General features: G+C 31.6%; 1 protein-coding gene across 3 annotated transcripts in view; it reads right to left on the minus strand.

Moving 5' to 3' along the window:
- The window catches only part of LOC126747809 (uncharacterized), a 41,532-nt gene that overhangs the window by 9,763 nt on the left and 10,844 nt on the right, over positions 1-20,925 (minus strand). For all 3 annotated transcript variants that reach the window (XM_050456718.1, XM_050456724.1, XM_050456727.1), the window contains exons 2-4: positions 12,136-12,800; positions 1,747-1,876; positions 1,111-1,694 (exon numbers count right to left, since the gene is read on the minus strand). In XM_050456718.1, coding sequence (XP_050312675.1) covers positions 1,111-1,694; positions 1,747-1,876; positions 12,136-12,800 — 1,379 coding nt within the window. The remainder of the gene's footprint in view (positions 1-1,110; positions 1,695-1,746; positions 1,877-12,135; positions 12,801-20,925) is intronic.

Below are 20,925 nucleotides of genomic sequence, written 5' to 3' on the forward strand. Positions count from 1 at the left end.
TAAAAATACAGGGCTGACACCCAATTAATGTATACGAGCCCCAGGAAGACACATTGATATTTGTCTTCCGAAATTGCAAAAAACATCTAATCGAACCAAATACGCATCAAGCAGGCTACAGAGGTCCGGCCGCATCAGCATTCAGCCTATTACGTATGCAAAATTTACTCGTGGGAAAGACATTCGAGCTTTTGTCTATCGAAGTCGACCAGCTATTTTATTATGCTGTTGAGGGTTATTGTTTATGGACACTCTTGATCTGGCCGGCCGCAATACATCTTCAGTTTTGTTTTGTCTTGATGAATCTGCATTTGGCATTTGGTGGGGGCGCATGCTATAGTAATTTAATAATTAGTATTTTTATTTTTGGGTGTATAGAAAAGGTTTTTTTAGTGGATATTTTAGTGGTTATTTATGAACGACTGTTCGATATTGGCAATTGTATCTTAGTTGTGTTTTTTTATAAGTAGTATCTATTTTTATCTATTATTTTATGCTAGTAGTAATTATTTTTTTATTTTTTATATCACTACATAATTTTTCTCTTTGAGTTAATATTTCATGCGCTTTCATTCTCTATTTCATTAAAGTGAATAATATACATTTTTTTCTAATTAACGATTTTTTATTGTTTGTCTACTCGAAAAAAAAGTATACGCTTCGCCACTGATTTTCTATATTGATTTTAAATATGTCTACCTTTGTTTTAAACCTTTGTATATCAGTCTATGTCATATTTTTGCGTTCTTTGTTAAATAGTTTGCTTTTTGGTTAACTCTTTGACAAGTAAAGCATTTTGTTATTCTCTATATTTGGTCACTCCATAACTTTTTTACTTGTTGTCACAGAAAGTCTGAAGATTGAAGTCTGACAGTTCGAAGTTGCTTAGCTGATTTAAATAATGAAATATTACACTGACATACAAAACGTCGTCTTACGTTTAAGTCGGAGTACGTTGTTAATGTGTCGATATACTGGGTATTGTTTATAGCAGGTAGGCTTACCTTTAAAAAAAATACGGAAAAGTAACAAGTTCTGAGATACAACCGCTTACCTCGAGTATTTGCCCACCCTGTACAAATGATTGTATAATTATCCTCTCAAACTCACCTTCAATATACTTCTTCTTCACCTGATTAATGATACTTAATGTAGTGGGGTGTACCATCATTTTGGGACCGAGGGGCACATGAATTTTGCAACTTTCACCATTAACATCAATACTATCAAGGAAATTTGAAGCATTTTCATCTATTTTTACTTTGGGAGCTTTTTCAACAGTATCCTCTCGGTATATTTCACTTAAATCATCCGCAAAAGGAATTTCGCAGGAAAGAAAGCCTTTTACATTAAGGTCCACCTTAGGTATTAAAACAACGAATTTAGGATAACATCTGGCAGCATAAGTTTTCCTGGCAATTCCATATAAGTTTTGCGCGGCCATTTCTTCCACTATAGTATTAAATAAGATATACTCTGTTTGTCTTGGATCGGCAGTAACAAAGTAGGTCGCCTCGGCTTGCATAAGATACTCCGGAACGTTTTTGGCATCGGTAAACATTAAAAAGCGAAAGTCTTTTTGTCCGTCGATTTTAAAGCGATCTTTGTTTATTTTGACAAATTTGCCATGTAATAGAACCCCGGAGATAACGTCGCTTAAGTCTACGGTAGTTTCTTGTTCATCCTCATACACCCTGACATAAAAAAATATATTTAATATATGCATGGCTAAAACATGTTATTTACCAGCAAGGCCTTTTTCTATGCAGGGTGCTTTTAAGTTTGAATGGTGCTCCCCTTTTGGTAATTCTAGATGAGGACGTGAGCACTTGCAGTTTTGTACCGAAATCTAATGGAGCATACCATGGTTGCGTACCTAATAATGAGAAACAAGAAAATATTATTTTAAAGAAAACTTAGGTCAAGTTTTAGAAAAAATTGTTCATTTTATTCTAGGCCCAGACATTGGAGACATTCTCATAAAAGTATCGATGCAATGGCAGTTGTCCAGCAATAAATAACGCTTACGAAATTAAATTGAACTCATTTTTAGCTCTATTTTTTCATCTAGTCATTCATGATGAAACATATATTTTTATAATACCAATATTTTTATTGACGTTTTGGGTTATTTTTGAAGTGGTGTTATCTGCAGTTCAGCTGATTCCTAAAGAACCAGGTAAATATAACGTAGTCAATTAAAACGAAACTTTGAATATCTTTTTGATAATTTAAGGTAGGTACACCAGGGTATTGCTGGGATAAGTACTAGTATGTCGCCTCGAAAACGGCGAAAAAAAGGATATAGTTAGAAGGATATAGTTGTAAGTTCGTAGTAGTCCAAGCAGTTAACACGTACGATAAGCGATCCACAGTTTTTCGCGTGTTTCAAAGGGTTAAAGTACAGTTTTTAATTAATAATTTATATCAAAAGAAGCCTTTTAAAATTTTACATCTTTCAAGCTAAGTATTGACTTATTTTAGAATCACGGTTGCCATAAATCAGTAAAATTTAATTTTCATTTCTCTAATTTGTATAATAAGTATAACATAAATATAGTGCACGTAGGTGATAATTACAGTGTTTACACTAACGGGTTTTCTATTGTAAACAGTATTTGTCCGAGTTAACTTATATTTATTTTATATACGGGGTGATTTTGAAATTGTGATTAACTAATGTAATAATGGCTGGAGTCTGTCATACGGATGACGGTAATCCAGGAAGTAATGGTGCTAAATGTAATTTAGTATTTGATGACATTAAGTCGATAATACAATGTACCAGGTGTGCTAAGTATTATCATGGAAAGTGTGTTAATGTTGACATGCCCGGTTTTCATTTAAGAAAATCGACATGGAATGTGAATCGTGTGATCCCTCTGCATCTAGTGATGGTGCATACAAAACAGAGCGCGCTAGGAAAAGAAGCCGTACAGATGATATTGTTATTGATTTAGATGATGTAGGAGATATTATGGCCAACTTGCAGCTCTTAGTCAGTAAAACTAACGAGTTAAATCAAAAAGTCGATCTCCTCTTAAACGAAAACCAGAATTTGAAACGTGAAATTGCCAGCCTGAAGAAATGTAAGCCGTCAACAGCCTCATGAAGTGTGAACTCCAAGTTGTCATATGCTGCAGCAATAGGCACCAAAAATGACAGCAAAGTTTTGGTTGTAAAGCAAAAGTGTCCGGAGAAAGACGTAAAGCAAGTGAAGGAGGATTTGAGAAAGAAAGTCAATCCTACTGTTATTGGAGCCGGTTTATCGCTAGGTAAAGCAACTAAAAGTGGCGGCGTTATCATTAAGTGTGGCAATAAGAAGGAGCTAACTTCGATTCAGTCGCAGATCCAGAACAACATGGGTGACAACTACAGTGTTGAGGTACCAAAACTTTTAGAGCACAGGATTAAGGTGGTAGGGATTAATGAGTCTGAGTACAACCTATCAGATAATGAAATTTTGGCCAAAATAAAGAGTCAAAATAATGTTCCAGAATCTCCAAACCGAAAAATTCAAATTGTGATAAAAACTAAAATCGTAAACAAAAAGTTCAATATGATCTTGGAACTTGATGCTACCACGTATGCAGTGTTTATTGAAAAGGAGAAGATGAACATTGGTTGGAACCGTTGTCCTGTCTTCAACGAATATGGTATCCGAAGGTGTTTCAAGTGCTGTCAGTATGGTCATTCACTGAAAGAGTGTAAAGAAAATAAAGTGTGTGCAAAGTGTAGTGGATCCCATGATGTTAAAGAATGTAATGTAAGTAGCGTTAAGTGTATCAATTTTGTAGTATCTAATGAAAAGTATGGTCTTAGGCTAAACGTCAATCACGTTTCTTGGGATGTAACTAGTTGTGATTCCTATAAGCGAATTGAAGAGTTACAAAGGAATAAATATATTAAGTGGCAGTTAGACCTAAATATTGCACTTAACACAAACATTGTTTATTTTAATTGCCAAAGTTATCTAAACAACAAAGATAACATTATTTTACTAGTAAATGACTGGAGGCCTAAGATCTTGCTTTTGAGTGAGACTCACGTAACCCCGGTTATTGAACCATGTGAGTTGATTATTGATGGGTACAATTTGGAGCAATGCACTAGTAACAACAGTAGAACAGGTGGGGTCTTGGCCCTTATTAGAAACGATATTAGATATAAGGTAGGGTCTGTATTGTCTATTGATGATTATGTCTGGTTGTTGTCTTTTGAGCTATATATGGGTGGAGGCAAATATTTGTGCTCTGTTTTGTACCATTCGCCTCAGAAACAAGATGCCAAATTTATAGACTTTTTTGGGGGATATTTAGAGCAAGTTAGTGGATTTAATGGCACCAACATTATCCTTGGGGATTTTAATTTTGATTTATTAAAAAACAGTTTTTATAGTAACAAATTATTAAGTATCATTTATACCAATGGGTTTAGTCAAATAATTAAGACTCCAACTAGAATAGTCCAAAGAAGTCAGACTCTGATCGATTATTTAATTTCAAATGACAAATCTCTTTCGCATAAAGTCCATCAAACTCCTAAAATTAGTGACCATTCTGCTATATCAATTTCTATGGATCAATCGAAGGAACAGCCAATGGATATAGTAAGTTATACTAGGTCTTTAAAAACCTACAAATGCCATAAACTTCAGGAAGAACTGCTTACATGCAATTGGAATAGAAATAGTTCAGATGTTGACTTACTAGCTAATACTTTTGTCACTGATATTAGAACAATTCTTGACAGTATGTGCCCAAGGATTAAAATTGTGCAAAAACAGAAATATGCCGATAAAAAATAGATAACTCAAGATATAAGGGAGCAAATGCAGGAAAGGGATCAATTATATAAAAGGGCTGCCATAGAAAATAACGACAACATTTGGAATGAATATAAAGCTATAAGAAATAACATAGTAAGCAAGATAAGAGTAGAAAAGAATAGATTTTTTGCGAATACCATAGATCTAAATAAAAATAATCAAAAAGAACTCTGGATAAATCTGAAGACGCTTTTGCCAGGAAAAAACCAAAACATGCCTAATGAAATAAAGTTTGAAAATGAAATCATTACACAGGAGGATGATATTGCACATAGATTTAATAATTATTTCGTGAATAGTATTGATCTTATTCTTGCAGATATTCCACCAGCAGCAAATGGTCAAACATATTTCATTGAACCACCTACAGTCCAGAATACCTTGACACAATTTAATAAAGTTTCGATGACTAAAATGAAGGAAATACTTAAAAATCTAAAAAACGTTGGTGGTGGGGAAAGTGGCATCTCTAAGCAGGTCTTTGCGATGTTGCTTATGTTGTGGGTGATCGTCTTTTGGATATTATCAATACATCCTTAAGTACTGGGTTTTTTTTCCGGAAACTTTCTACTGTTGTTCCTGTTCCAAAAGTGCAAAACACTAAATTGTGTAATGAATTTCGGCCAATTAACAGTATTAACACCGTACCTATTTATGAGAAGCTCCTTGAAGTATGTGTTAGGGAACAGCTACTCGAACATTGTAATATAAATAAAATAGTTGTGCCTAACCAATCGGGGTTCCGTGAGAATCATTCATGTGAGTCTGTCATTATTAATATAGTTGATAATTTTCTCAGGGCCCTTGACTCTGATAATCTAGTACTTGCTGTGTTTTTGGAACTAACTTATTCATCTGGCTCTGTAGAAATAAACTAAGTTTAAATGCAAGTAAATCCAAGTTTTGTATATTTGGCAAGAAATCTAGATTAAGTTCTATAGACATGGGCAATATACAGATTTCTGTGAATGGGGAAAGTATTTTGTATGCCAAAGAAATTAAATATTTGGGAACAATTTTTGATGCTAATCTAAATTTCCATGCTCATGCAGATTATGTAATGAGAAAATTTTCAAAAAAAGTTGGATTTATCACAAGAATTGGAAAAAATTTGTCAATGTACATCAAATTAAAAATTTACAACGCCATTGCTCTTCCTCATTTACAGTTCTGTTCATCATGATTGTTTAACTTGCCACAGTATAGAATTGACCAACTAGAAAGAATTCAAAATAGGGCTATGAGACTGATTCTAAATTGTAATCGTTACACGCCTGTTGTCTCTATGTTGGGTGTCCTAGATATGTTGTCTGTACATCAAAGAATTTTGTATAACGTTTATTTGTTAATTTTTAAATTAAAACATCAGATGCTCCCCGATTATATTTGTAATAAATTAAGAGTTTTTGGAGATATACATAACTATAATACTAGAAATCATATAGACTTCATACTATTCGACAGATGTAACACAACCCAAATGCATAATTCAGTTCTATACAAAGGTTTAATTCTATTTAACAACTTGCCTGCTAACATCAAAAATTGTATTACTTTGAATCAATTCAGAGGGCTCTTGAGAAAATTTATGATGAATAAGTAAAATTGTGTTTGTTATTTTATTATGTTATTTCAATTATGTAGTTTATTAAGTTTTACTATAGTATACATTGTTTCCGCTCCATTCATCATCTTGATTGTGGGTTTATCTGTTGACTGGGTATTTTTGGGCCAACCGGGACACTGGTTACAGCTTCTTGGAACTACCGAAGCATTTCTAAGTGTTACACGAGGGGACCAATGTGTCTGGTCAGCAAGGTCAACCAAGTTCCAAATGTGTGTCATCGGCTGCTTGCAACCGAACCGACTCGATCAACCTGAGTCGACATTATTTTTATTATTATAAGGCAAACAACAATTAACTGTGCTTTTAATGAGTGGGGCAAGGAAATAATGTTTAGGTTAAGACTAGTTTAGTTTATGGTCTACCTCTGACAGAATATTTCTGGAACCGGGATGCTGTTTCTGGATTACCGAGACCATCCATGGACAAACCGGAGTGTCCTGATACAGTTATGGCCAACTTTTACTTTATATTTCATTTATGTTTTTATTGAATGTAGCTTTTGCTAAATAAAGATATTATTTATTTTATTTATTTAGAATGTCAAAGAGCTGTATGTATGGAAGGTGAATTATTATGCTATGTTATTAATTATGCAGATTCAAGGGCAATAATTTTTGATTTTTTATTGCATTGAATTATGATGCTAAATGACATTTTGAAATATTGGTAATTCGGCCGACCGTATTCGGTCTCCAAGCTGATTTGAATCGCAGAATATTCATTTGCATAATACGAATTTGAAAGCCAGAATATTCACTCGATACTCTTTTGAATCATCAGAAACAAAATTCATCTCACTTATTCTTCCATTGTATTATTTCAATGTCCAAAATTTCTATTTTGGAGCTTGGTGTTTATTTTGATAATGGATTAGATAACTATTTTATCAGATGGCCAGTGTTTACACTGAATATCTCTAAAGGCATTCGACAGACTAAGTCAAGAGAACTTTATTATTAAGTTTCAGCTATGGATCTGAGGATTAACGTTGTAAATACTTAGATTAAAATGTAAAAGTACTAAATTTGTACGAATTGATAAGATTATTTTACATTAAGGTTCATTTATGAAATCCCCATTTGATTCTCAACTCTTTCAGAAGGATCTGGATTGCCTCATGGTCGGTAGATAGTCTAAAACTGAATCTTAAAAACTATTAAAAGCAGTTTTCATTTATTTTTTTTTATTTTATATTTATTATATCTTAAAATCTATTATAAGCAGTTTTCATTTTTTTTCTTATACAGGACCCGAGAAATACATAATAACATCTACAAAAGTAAACATTTTCGTTTTCGCCCTGTATTTCAGGAACAGCAGTAGTTGGAATATTTCTGTTTGTGGCTTTAAAAGTTTTGCAAAAAAGTGATACAGGGTCGCGAAAACTGCAAAGCTATATCTTCAAAAATGACAGAGATACCATGCAATCTCATCCAAAATGGAACACAGTGTACAGGGTGGCCCAAGAAAACGTGCCCTCAACAAAGTGTTATTTATTTTATTATAGGATTTTAAATAATGTCATAAAAAAAATAATAAAGATTTTTCCAGATTTCGGTTTTTTCCGGATATCTCCCGAACTATTCAAAATTTCTTAAATTTTAAAACGGCATTTTGTTAATTACCAAATTTAACAACTTTGCCATAATTTAACCGACCTTGTATCTCTTACGGTTTCCGAGATCTCAATGATGAAGGTCGAATTTGGGCCACCCTGTACAGTAGGCTTTTGATAGAAACAAATTAATGTAGGAACTGACGATTCTTTTCGTCCTTCACAAAATTTAGGAGAGTGCCCACAAAGTATCACACTCAGCAAAAGGAATAAATTCTAGTTCGTGTTGCTGAAAATCCGGAAATTACCACAAGACGTATGGCTAAACGTAATGTTTTCAGGGAAGGACACACATAATATCCAGAAAAAAATAAATGTATGGGTGGGAATATTCGGTAGTTATTGAGTCTTTATTTATTCATGGCAACCTTTGTGGCAAAAGATACTTATTCGACATAAATGTTTGACACTATATATATGTTATATGTAAAATATAACCTTAACTAAGATCTAATACCTTTTCAACCAGATGGAGCGCCACCCGACTATGTTCTTCTTTTGAGGCAATATTTAAGCCATACATTTCCAGATCAGTGGAGTAGAAGAAAAGGTCCAATAGATTGGACGCCAAGATCACCAGCCCTAACACTCTTTGATTTTTTCTCTGGGGTCAGATGAAAAGTGTTGCGTTTAAAACATAAAAGACTGAAATATAAAAATAGGATAAAATCAAACATACTACTGTTAGTAAATCAGCCATTTCTTGAATATTCCATAAAGAAAAACTACATCCTTACAATTTCAATGCTACTCAACATTTCTATCCTCTGACATACAGAAGAGATTTGAATTCGCTCCTTTATGTCACAACTAGCAAACTGGCCCATTGTTTTTAAATAAGATTTTGTTCGGTGCCGAAGCGACTTTTATTAGGAGTTTTCAATTTCAGAAATAAACATGCTTGGGATATTGAAAGCCCTTATTTGAAACCAGAACGTCACCTCCAGCATGAATTTAAATAAATGTATGGTGTGTTATTATTACTTATTGGCACTTACAGAGTTACCACCGAATTTAAACGGCAAACTTTTTGGATTTTTTACCGAAATAAGCTGATCGGGATTTTGAAAGATCTCCCATTGCAATAACGAGACGCATGTTTTTCTTGAGAGATAGTGCCTCGAAGTTTTAGTGCCTTGAAGTCCTGATTTGAACCCTCTCGACTTTGCCATATGTGGATAGTTCAAATCAATTGTTTATTTAGACACAATCAATACCTGCCTGGACACCATATTTCCATACTATTCATTATTGAACAAAATAAAAAGTTGAAGCATTGAAAATTCAAAAATCTTCTTTCTTAAGTAATATTGTTGGAAATTTTAAGATTTCTATGAAAGATCCATATACACTAAGGCTATTACCAAATTTTGTGCTGTCATGTTTTGTTTTGTATGAATTAAGAAATAATGAAAATAAAATTAAAAAGTCCAATTAGGTATGGGAGACCCTGTACATATCCCTTGTCAGGACTGGATTGCAGTCTACTTCTATGATTTGGTCATTCTATAAAGATTTTCATAAGCAGGTGATAGAACGTGGACATACAGCGCAAGTTTTTAAGACTTATGGCTTATAAATATCACACACTTTGATAACTGTCAATTAAATCTTTTTAATGTAGATAGTCTGGAGAAAAGATGTATTAATATTGATTGATGGAATATCTAATAGTTCCCAACTATTGTCTTGAATTAGCATAAGATTTCATAGTTCACAATAAATTATAGAGTATATCCTGCTAGAAAAAATTATTAGATAAATGGTTGGAATTATCTTAAAGCTTCCTATTTGATTTTATTTATTCTTGCTTCAATTTTGCTGTAAGTAAAATTTGGATGGATTTGATATTCCAATTTTAGTTCATTTAGTTGTACCTTAGGATTATTATACTAGGATTCGCCTTTTGTAAAATCTGACATTTAGGTGTATTAAGTAATTTGATATTTTTAGATGCGGCATTCTTATAGAAATGAGAAAAATAAATGGAACCTATATTGAATATAGAGCACTAATTGATTATACCAAACCATATCCAGAATGCTGTTGAGGCTAAAAATTTTAAAACATATAAGGTCATATATTAGAGTATTGCTTTAAACATAATGATTAATAGTAATAAACAAAAGGTATTAAAAATATACAGAGTTTTTTTTTAAAGATCAGTTTTTAGAATCACTGAAGTTTTGAAAACTGCTCAAAAAATCAGGTAAGGGTTAAACATGTAAAAAGAATAAATTATTTACAATTAAAATTTTATTTTAACAATAATTTATGCCTGCATAAACTACATAATTTCAATTGTTTGAACTTATATTACAGTATATGTACAGGGTGTCCCAATTAGGGTACTTTTGCAGGATATCTTCCTCTCTTCTGCTTGATCAAATAAGACACTCTTTAAATAAAACAACTAATTTTAGCTGTAAATAATTCTAATAATAGTATTAAGGAATGTTTTTCTCTTAAAACGCGAATAGGTGATACAGCTATAATAATATCATATATAATGGTATCATAAAAATGGAATGGTTTAATAAGCTGGTAGGTATGCATGAAATGGTTATACGCCCTGTGTAACATCTATAAATATCGTCTTATTTTAGTCACCAAGTAACAGTTAAACTATTATAAAGACCTTTACAGACAAGCTATGTGTCAAACAAATAAAAATGCCTATTACTCTCACATAACTCCAATGACGAAAGAGGTTTCAATTTGGAAAATAATTAAACAAAATTCGAGTGGACAAGTTTTAAGTAATAGTAAAAACAAATTAATTTCTGAATCTTTTAATTTCTTGTTTACATGACTAACCTAGGGACAATCTTCTATTTTCATTTCAGCTGACTTCCTCCATTATTACAAACTTTAACAGGCTCTCTTGAACCAGGCAGGGCTCTGACTATGATCATGTCCAGTTCATTAATATTATTCCACCCAACACAAGAAATTTTAAAGACAAAAAATGTTTTAAGAAAATTAAATTGTATAATCATCATTAGTAAATGGTGCTTTTTATTCTCTTGACGAATATTTGAAAAGTAGTTTTTATTTTCTTTGACTGATAATTTAAAATATTGTTCTTGTTTCTTTTAATTACTCTTTTAAGTATTTAACATAGTCTGTTTTAGTCGCCTGTCGGGAAGCCTGCTTTCCGCCTATCACAGCTATGTTGTGATAAGTGACTGAGATGGATTGTCGTTGACAGACTTAGATTTTGACTTGTACAATAATACATATTATATACAATATTCCCAAAATTCGGTTTTGTATAATTTTTTACTTCCAGAAATAGAATTCAATTTGAAAAAGTCATTATGAAGTAAAGAGCAGTTTTTCCAAACCAAATTGATTACAAAAATTATTACAATTTTCTTAATAATAGAACAAACAACAAAGTGTGTAGATTTCTAAAAGAATGATTTTTATGAAAACAACAATTTAACAAGAAATAATGCTATTGAAATAATTTTCATTATTATTATTTCCACCACTATCATCGACGAAGGCGACGAGGCCCATGCTATCTATCTATCAAGTTGCTAATGTCTTTTTGGTCCGATCGCGAAGTCTTCCTCTGATATTTCCGAGAGAAACAGTAGCTTTTAAAAGTTAAAATATTTGAAGCTCTGGATGAGACAATACGGGATTTCTTTTTGCTATTCGAGCTACAAAGCTTGGTCTATTCTTTAATGTTCCTAGTTCCAGAAATCTTGAATAAGTTTTTATAATAATAATTCTTTGAGTAAACCCCTCCCGTTCTTGCTTGATTTAAATGTGCAAAAATAAATAAATTATAAACTCTATGACACTTACAAGGAAAACAGTAAAATCGACACTGTCAGGACAAATATTATCAATTATTTTGTTTATCTATCTGTTCTTGTTAGTGAACAAATATACTTTTTCATCTCTTGTACCAAGAAAAAAATATGAAGTGTATATTTCATATTAAAACTGGGTGATTCCATATAAGTTTGGTTGTGTGTATATACCACTTTTACATATTAGACATTTTTTATCTTTTAGCAAATATTTTATTTATGATAAAAAAAATCTTACCTTTAAAATATTTAAATGCATTAACCAAATGTATTCCATCATCATAGTTACAAATAACAGAATGAGGAGTCTCCTTAATAAGCCTTTCCATAGGTTTTAAATGTTTCTTGTACAATTCCAAGCCAGCCATCCAGTCACAAACATCTTTCTGTGTCAAAAGAGTCTTTGGTGGTGCTATAGAGAGTCCCACAATGTAAAGAAATATATCAAGCTCCTTTAAATCTTTTATAAGCTGATTCAAATGTTCCTGATTTGTTGGGGGAGTAAAACATTCCAAATCGGTAATAAAGATAATTTGGGCAGTTATTATCTTGGGATTCTTAGCATATGGCCTAAGATCTTCTTTTGCAGCATCTAAAGCATTCAGCCAACAAGATGTGTTCTGATCATTAATTTGCACGGCCATAGTAGCAATTTCACCTAGTAAAACTGTTAATTTAACTGTAGGATCAATACAATACAGCCCATTGTATTCATATGCATTTGAAGTTTTATGGGCATTAACCAGATATAATTTGTCTGCGATAGGTTGTGTTGTGGAGAGCTGTTTGTAAAGTATCATATTTGAGAGTGTGTCTAAGGCACTAGAAAATGGAGCTGCTTTCAGATCAAATAAGATGACAGTTAGGTCCTGCTTCTGGGCACCTTTGGGTGGCATTGCAATACTAAAAATAATAAAATAAGATCAATTAAATAAGTTAGTAGTAGTTCTAAACTAAAAAGTAGAGGTTAAAGGTGAAATATAAGTAGAACATTTTTTGTAGATCAATCAGTTAAACATAGTTTATGGGAGAATTTAGTATTAAGTAATTTTAATTATTGTGACTATTTTTTAAAGGATTTTGTTTGTAGTCATTATAAATTAGAAAAGATTTTTGTTTAATAAGGTATACAGGGTGTCTCACGACGAATAGACGCAATCAATATTTCGGAAACTAATTATTCAAACATTTTAAAAATTTGGCAACATGGCACAGTCTATGGGAGCCAACAACTAAAATATTTTGACAGTTGTGACGTTTCCGGTTATACCTTTATTTTAAATAGAACACCCTGTATATTTTTACATTTTTGGCTTCCACATGAAATTCTAGGTATATTTTATGTATAATGTCCTATACCTAAGTGTAACCGTTTTCGACATATCGTTGGGTGAATATTATATTGTTCTAATAGTACCAAAAGCAAAATGAAAAATCATGCATTTAAAGTTTCGATAAATATTTATTAAGATTGTTAAAAATTAAAATAAACATTTATCTGATAGAACAAAAATAATTTATATTTATTTAAATCTGAAAATTTACAAAAAAACTAAGATTCATTAGTGGTAATAATATTTTGTTTAGAAAAACGTAAACAGGGTTCTTAAAAAGGAAAAAACAGGTACCGTATATGTTTAAAACACTACCAAGATACATAACATTTTGTTCATTTTTGTTTAACTTCTTTTTTCATTTTTAAAAACTGACGGGTTATTGTATTCTTTAAACAAACATTTCATAAACGTTACTTCAACAGGGGGCATAAATTTAAATAATCTTGTTAGATCAGCTACTTTGGCAAACGGTAAGAGGCACTTTTTTGGCTCTGGTGCATGTATGAAGTATTTATTTTGGTCCTAGTACTAGTCTGAGATATAATAGGAACTTCGGTAAAAGAGTCGTCACTGTGCTTAAGCTTGTAACTAATTTTCTTTGGATAGAGTCCTACATATTTTAATTGCCGTACTGAAGCATAAGGAACTTTTTTAAAGTTTAGCGCCTGTGAAGCTTCTTTATATAAACCAAAATCTTGTGCTTTCATATGAAATACTACAAAAGGCCGTTTCTGATTCACTGAAGGAAGAAGTCGAAGTAATCCCAAAGGGCTAAATATTTCTGCACCAGACAGTTTTCTTTCGATTTGGCTATGCAAATTATCGACTTCCTGGACACTGCTATCTATGTCCCGGTTCTCCAAATTTCTGTGCTATTTCGTTAACAGAGGGATGTTTTTCTAGGAACTTCATCAAAGCCAAACTCATAATAGAGTTTTTGTTTTGAGGTACGCAGGAGTCAGACCACAAAACGATTTTTGAAATATGTGGGTAAGCTGCTACAACACGTTCTAAAATTTTAATTAATCCCGAAGCAATATCATTTCCCTTCCTCCCATGCGTTCCTTTGCTCCAAATACAACAGTACGCTTGTTTGCGTAAATTACGGTGTAAAAAAAGTAAGGTTGTAGGTGTTGAGTTTTCTGCTATAGAAAAAAATGGGAAATTAGAACGTGCAAAAACGTTCCCTAGGTCAAAACATATGATAGCAATGGTTTGATCTTGGTTGGATCTATCCAAATCGCGTTCAATTTTCGCTGAGATTTTTCCTTGTACTTGATTTTCAAATCTTTGTTTTTCTTCATCAGTCATACTATATTTTTGTTTTATTCGGTACTCCTGGCACACATCACAACGATCCTTTTTTGGCTTTAAAAAATCAATGTTGTATTCATGTATTCATTCATGTATATATAATATTGCATTCATAAAAATATTTCTGTAAACAACCTTTGTAACAGGTTCAATTTGCTTTTCATTGCAAAATTCAGTGTACAAAGAATATAACTTATTAATACTTAGGTTTCCTTCTAAATGTTCCTTTTTTGTGTCAGCTCGACAATAATGAGATTCTACTCCCGGAAGTTGACTAATGTTAAAACGAACGTAGTCTTTGCTTGTATTACTGATAGTTTTCTTGGGATGACAACCTTGACGAGATGGTAAAGGAATTCCTGTAAGGTTTTCTTTTTTTCTCATGAAAATAGTTGATTCTTTACTGACTTATGTCCAGGGTCGTCAAAAAAAATGTCTTGCACACGCGAATTTTTTCATCTGCTACGTAAAATAATATTTAAATGAATAACTTCTACGTGATACTTCTCGTAAAGTTTGCTTTCGTATTTTGTTTATTCGTTCGGTATTTTTGCGTAAAAGTGCCATTTAGCGTCAATGGATAATTCCCAAAATTTTTGAAATATGGTTTCTCGTTCAGGTAAACTTATCTTCTTGCCACACAGAAATTTGCAATTGCTCTCACAATTTGTTAAAGTTTTTAAATTTTTTCCCTTGCGGATGTTACCTTTTACATCTCTATGTTCCTTTCTTCTTCGGCACAAAACTTTATTAATATTCATTTTCCACATCTCAGGTTTTCGTTTTCTGGTAGATTTATTTTCATCAGAAATAGCGGAATTTTGCTGATTGGTTTCTTTGGGTGCTTCAAAGTTACTTTGCAAAGGTGTGTCTGCAATAAACAAAATAAAAAAATTATTTTTTACTAAAAAGCAAAAATTTAGTTTTAAAAATAATGTATAATATCTCCTTGGTTGCCTACCATTTTCCTGTGTAACATTAGACATAAAACCTCTCATTCCTTCCACACTTTCGTCAGATGGGACAAAATATGGATCAAGATGCGAATCATCACTGTTCTCTATATACTCCATTCTTTCACGTGGATTCATTTCTGATTTTGATCTTAAATAAAATAATACAATGTTCTAAAAGCAAGCTTTAAAGTTCACAATTACACCACAAAATTTTAAAAAAATATTATTATAATGTTCTTACAGAAAAAAACGCATAGAAAATTGAGGTTAGAAAACCATTGTTTACAGTTACATTCGTGAAATGTTTCGTAGCGAATAGACGTATTTTAGCACGCTCCACGCATTTTTCATCCTGTTATTGATTTATTGTAAAAAGAAAATTTTAAAAGTCAAATATTTCTGAAAGCAACCACTTGAAAATCATCCTCCTAAAGTTGTGGAAACGCACATCAATTGACTACCAAGTAATTAGTCTATTAAACGTTGAGCCAATCACAGATTAATTTACCATATTAGAGAGGTGCAGCAGTATGGGACGTAACGATATTACCTCTGGACCTAATACGAGAAGTGCATACAAAACCGATGGAAAATCTGATGACGATTTGGAAAAGTTGATTAGGAAGGTATGTGAAACCTTTTCTAATGAAATAAAAAGTGAATTAAATGAAAAAATCAAGAAAATAGAGTCAAAAATTGATCAGTTCTGTGAATCCCTAAAAGTCATTGATGCAAAAGTAGCAAGTAATAAAAAAGAAATTACTGAATTACAGTTTCGTGTTGACCATTTAGAGCAAAAATCAAAGGCTAACTCTATACGTATCTGTGGAATTGAGGAAGCCGATAATGAAGACCTATCAGAGATCTTAACTAGCCTTTTCTCAGATAAATTAAATATAGAAATATCACAAAAAGATATTGACTATGTCTTTCGATTAAAGCCAAAAAATCGTAAGACAAATGCACCAGCCCCAATAGTTATAAATTTTGTAAACAATATGATGCGGAATAAGATTTACTTAGCGAAGAAACAATTGAAGAACACTACTGTTTCTATTTTCGAAGACTTAACTCGACTTAGATATAACCTATTAATGTCAACCAAAGAAAAATATGGAAAAAATATGGCATGGACGGAAAACGGTAGAATTTTCGCTTGGAATGCTACAACGAGAAAGAAAATTGCAATCAATTTGTTAAACACGGAGGCAGCGGCGGCGGAGGCTCTCTAATATTAACACTGGTCAGGTCCCGCTCATTGGCTATTCAAGGTTGGAAGTATGTATTAGGTATTTCTAGGTAGATACGAATAATAATAATAGAAATTTTTGTAAAAAAAAAAAGAAATGGTATTTTTGCCAATGGTAATTGTAAAGTATCGGTAAATATACATGGTGATATACACTAATATAAACTTAAATAACATGCTAAATTAATTTATTCTTTTTACTTTTATTTAACTAATCATGGGAGTAATGCTTGTTTTAGTTGCATAATTTTTATATTATAGATGAATGCTGTTATAGACTATCATAACGAACTGAGCAATTATGCCAATGTTATAACCTCAGATATTAGTCCGATTGAGTATTATTCTGATGAAAATGATCTACTGAACTTCATTCATATAAACATTCGCAGCGCTGGTAGAAACTTTGAAGAGTTTTTGGTATTTGTTGAAAGCCTGGGTTGCACCTTTGATATCATTTTATTAACCGAAACTTGGAAAATTACCTGCTTGGATATTTTTAAAATTTTAAATTATGAGGTATTTTATTCTGAAGGAAGGTTTAATCAAAACGATGGAGTGCTTGTCTATGTCAGAAAGGGTATATTGGTGGAAAATGTTGTTAATATCAAATATAATGAAGTAACTTTTACACATCTTAATTTTAAATTTAAGGAAAACAAATATCAAATATTTGCTCTATATAAATCACCTGCATCGGATACCACTGCTTTTTTAAATGACCTAAACCATTTATTATTGCAATACAAAAATAATGAAGCCATTTGTATTTTTGGGGGAGATATAAACTTAAATTTGCTTAGCGAAAATGTAACAATAAATAACTATAAAAATATTTTAACTGAAAATGGTTTTCTTAGTTATATAAATAGACCTACTAGAGTAACATCAGATTGTGAATCCTGTATTGACCACTTTTTTATCTACTGTCCCAACAAAATAAAAAATAAATTGACCTTTTTACCATTTATACTAAAGAGTGATGTAACGGATCATTTTCCTATTGCACTGAAACTACAAAAAATTGATAACAATTCAAAAAAATCATGCGATAAAACTTTTGTTATATCTATAGACTATAATAAATTAAATAAAACTCTGGAAGAGGCAAACTGGGAAGTTGTTTACGATAAAGACCAAAGCGAGGAGACATATGAACTTTTTCAAAATATAATAAAAAATGCTATAGAATTGGCAAGTACAAAGGTAAATTTTACATCAAAAAATAAAAAACTAAAACCCTGGATCACATCTGGTTTAATTAATTCCATCCGACACCGAGACAAATTAAAAATATCTTATCTAAAAAATAAAAATAATATAACTCTGTTGAATGAGTATAAGAGTTACCGTAATATTTTAAATATGCTAATAAAACAAACAAAAAACTCGTACTTTCAAAAAAAGTTTAATGAAACTAAACAAAATCCTAAAAAAATATGGAAAATTATAAATGAGGAACTGAATACTAATCAAAATATGAATAAAAACAAAATATCACTTAGATGTGAAAATAACACGATTCAATCTGATAAAAAAGATGTAGCAAATATTTTTAATACATTTTTTATAAACGTAGGAAAAACAATGTCAAGTAAATTAAATTGTAATAAAAAAAATAAGTTTTCCCGCTTAAATTGTACCACTATGTTTTTAACGCCTATTACTGAGGATGAAGTTCTAAAAAATATAAATGCTCTAAAAAACTATTCTGCACCGGGGTTAGATGGATTAAAGAGTACCTTACTTAAGCAAATACGGAATAATATTGCAAAACCCTTGACCCATGTTTTTAATTGTATTATTTTAACAGGAATAATTCCGAATGAATTGAAGAAGTCAGTGGTTGTTCCGATATATAAGGGAAATGACGTGTGTTCTCCAGGCAACTATCGCCCAATATCACTTATTAGTAATATAGCAAAAATACTTGAAGCTTGTATACGCATTAGGTTTTCAAAACACTTACAGAAAAACAACATTTTATCTCCCAACCAATATGGTTTTAGAGAGGGTAAGTCAACTGAAGAGGCACTATTTGAGGTAACAAATCATATTTGTAAAACTATTGAAAAAAATCAAAAACCGTTAGCTATATTTTTAGATTTGGCTAAAGCCTTCGACTCGGTATCACACGATATTCTACTTGATAAATTAGACGACTACGGGATAAGGGGATTAAGCTGGACTCTTATAAAAAATTATCTTACTGAAAGAAAGCAATGTGTTAGGGTGGAGGATGAGTATAGTGTTTTTGAAACAATAAATTGTGGTGTTCCACAAGGTACTGTACTGGGGCCTCTTCTATTCACCCTCTACATCAATGAACTTCTTTTTCTTAGTACATCTGGAAAACTTGTATCATACGCGGACGACACTGTTTTGTTGGTAAAGGGTGATAACTGGGCGAATGCTGTGGAGAGAGCAACTTCAGATTTTGCAATGGTTCGTCGGTGGCTGGAAGAAAATCGTCTAGCAGTAAATATTGAAAAAACAAAATTTATGAGTTTTAGCATTCTCGATAACCATCAAATTAATACAGATGTACTAAAAATACACACATATCAGTGCATATTAAAGGAAAAGCCATGTGCTTGCATGGAAACCTTAAGTAGGACTCCATGTATAAAGTATTTGGGTATTTTTATCGATCAAAATATTAAATGGGAAAAACATATAGAAAGTATTAATATAAAAATTCGTAAACTAATTTTTAAATTTTATCATCTTAGAAATTGTATGCCTCTCCACATTTTAAAAATGTTATATACATCCTTGGCTGAATCAGTCATTAGATATGGAATATCAATATGGGGAGGATCATTTGCCAGTACCATAAATATTTTAAACATTACTCAAAAATACCTTTTACGAGTAATTTTAAGCAAACATCCCAGATACTCCTCAAACCGTTTATACCAAGAAGCGCGCGTTTTTACAATACAGCAAATGTATGCTAAGTCAGTGCTAATGTTTGTCTATAAATATCCTGATTTGCGGCGACCGATAGAGAACTTGGGTTGCTATACTAGAAGCCAAGCAGTGCATTCTGTTAGTGTGCCTTTTCTGACAAGAGCGACTACTCAAAGGTTTTTAACATACCTTGGCCCAAAATTTTTTAACCTTCTTCCAAGTAGTATTAGAGAAGTTCGAAATATACATATGTTTAGTAGAGAAATAAATAGGTTGCTTCATGAAAACTTTGAAGTTTTTGCTACGGTGTTGCGTAGATAATTATTTGTTTGCAAATTAAATATAGGGTATATGCAGCTTTATCAGTATATTTGTGGTTAAGGTCTGTTATTCTGACTAGGGCGATTTAAATCATTAGTTCATTTAATCATTATTTTGGTTTATTCTTTGGTTTTAATATAGTTAGTATATAGTATAATATAGTATATAGTATATTGGTATATTTGGTATATAGTATATAACTTCAAGTGAATTGTGAATTATATATATTATCTTCTTAATTACTTTTGTTTTGTACACACACAGATTCTAATCTAGGTGTACATCTATTTATACTTTTGTGAGTTTTGTAAAATTATTGTAAATAAATTTGATTTGATTTGATTTGATTTGATTTGATTTGAGTTAAACCAATTAAAATACAATTTTTTCTAAAATCCATTTCATTAAAACTTTTATTATACTTACGGCTCCATGTCGAAGTTAATTTTTTTCAAAGTGGCTAAAAAAACAGCACTAAACCGTAAAAAACCAGCACACGGTTTTACAAAACAAAGCTCGATGTTGACTAGTGCGAAATAATATTAATTTGTTCTATCAACAGTTGACTTTGAAATCTGATTGGCTCATCTGTTAGAACATTATAATACTAATTAAGTATTTTTTAAATTTTGCACATAGAACATGTTAATATCGGTTTTAACTTCGGTTGTAAGCAATTCAGATTAACGTTTTGAATTCTGATAGAACAATTAAAAAAATATATATTCAAATACATTCACGAAATGTTTCGCGCCAAAAATGCTGATGGAACAATATAATATTCACCCAACGATATTTTTAATTTCATGTGAAAACCTATGTTTATAAGCCCTAATATACATAATTACCGATTACTTCCTTTTAGTAGCCTTTATTTATTGGTTAGTTTTGGTTTTATTTGAGAGGAAGGACCACTTTAAAAGACTATTTTAATATTT

The sequence above is a fragment of the Anthonomus grandis genome, chromosome 2, assembly GCF_022605725.1.
Source record: "Anthonomus grandis grandis chromosome 2, icAntGran1.3, whole genome shotgun sequence".
In the NCBI taxonomy this organism is placed as follows: domain Eukaryota; kingdom Metazoa; phylum Arthropoda; class Insecta; order Coleoptera; family Curculionidae; genus Anthonomus; species Anthonomus grandis.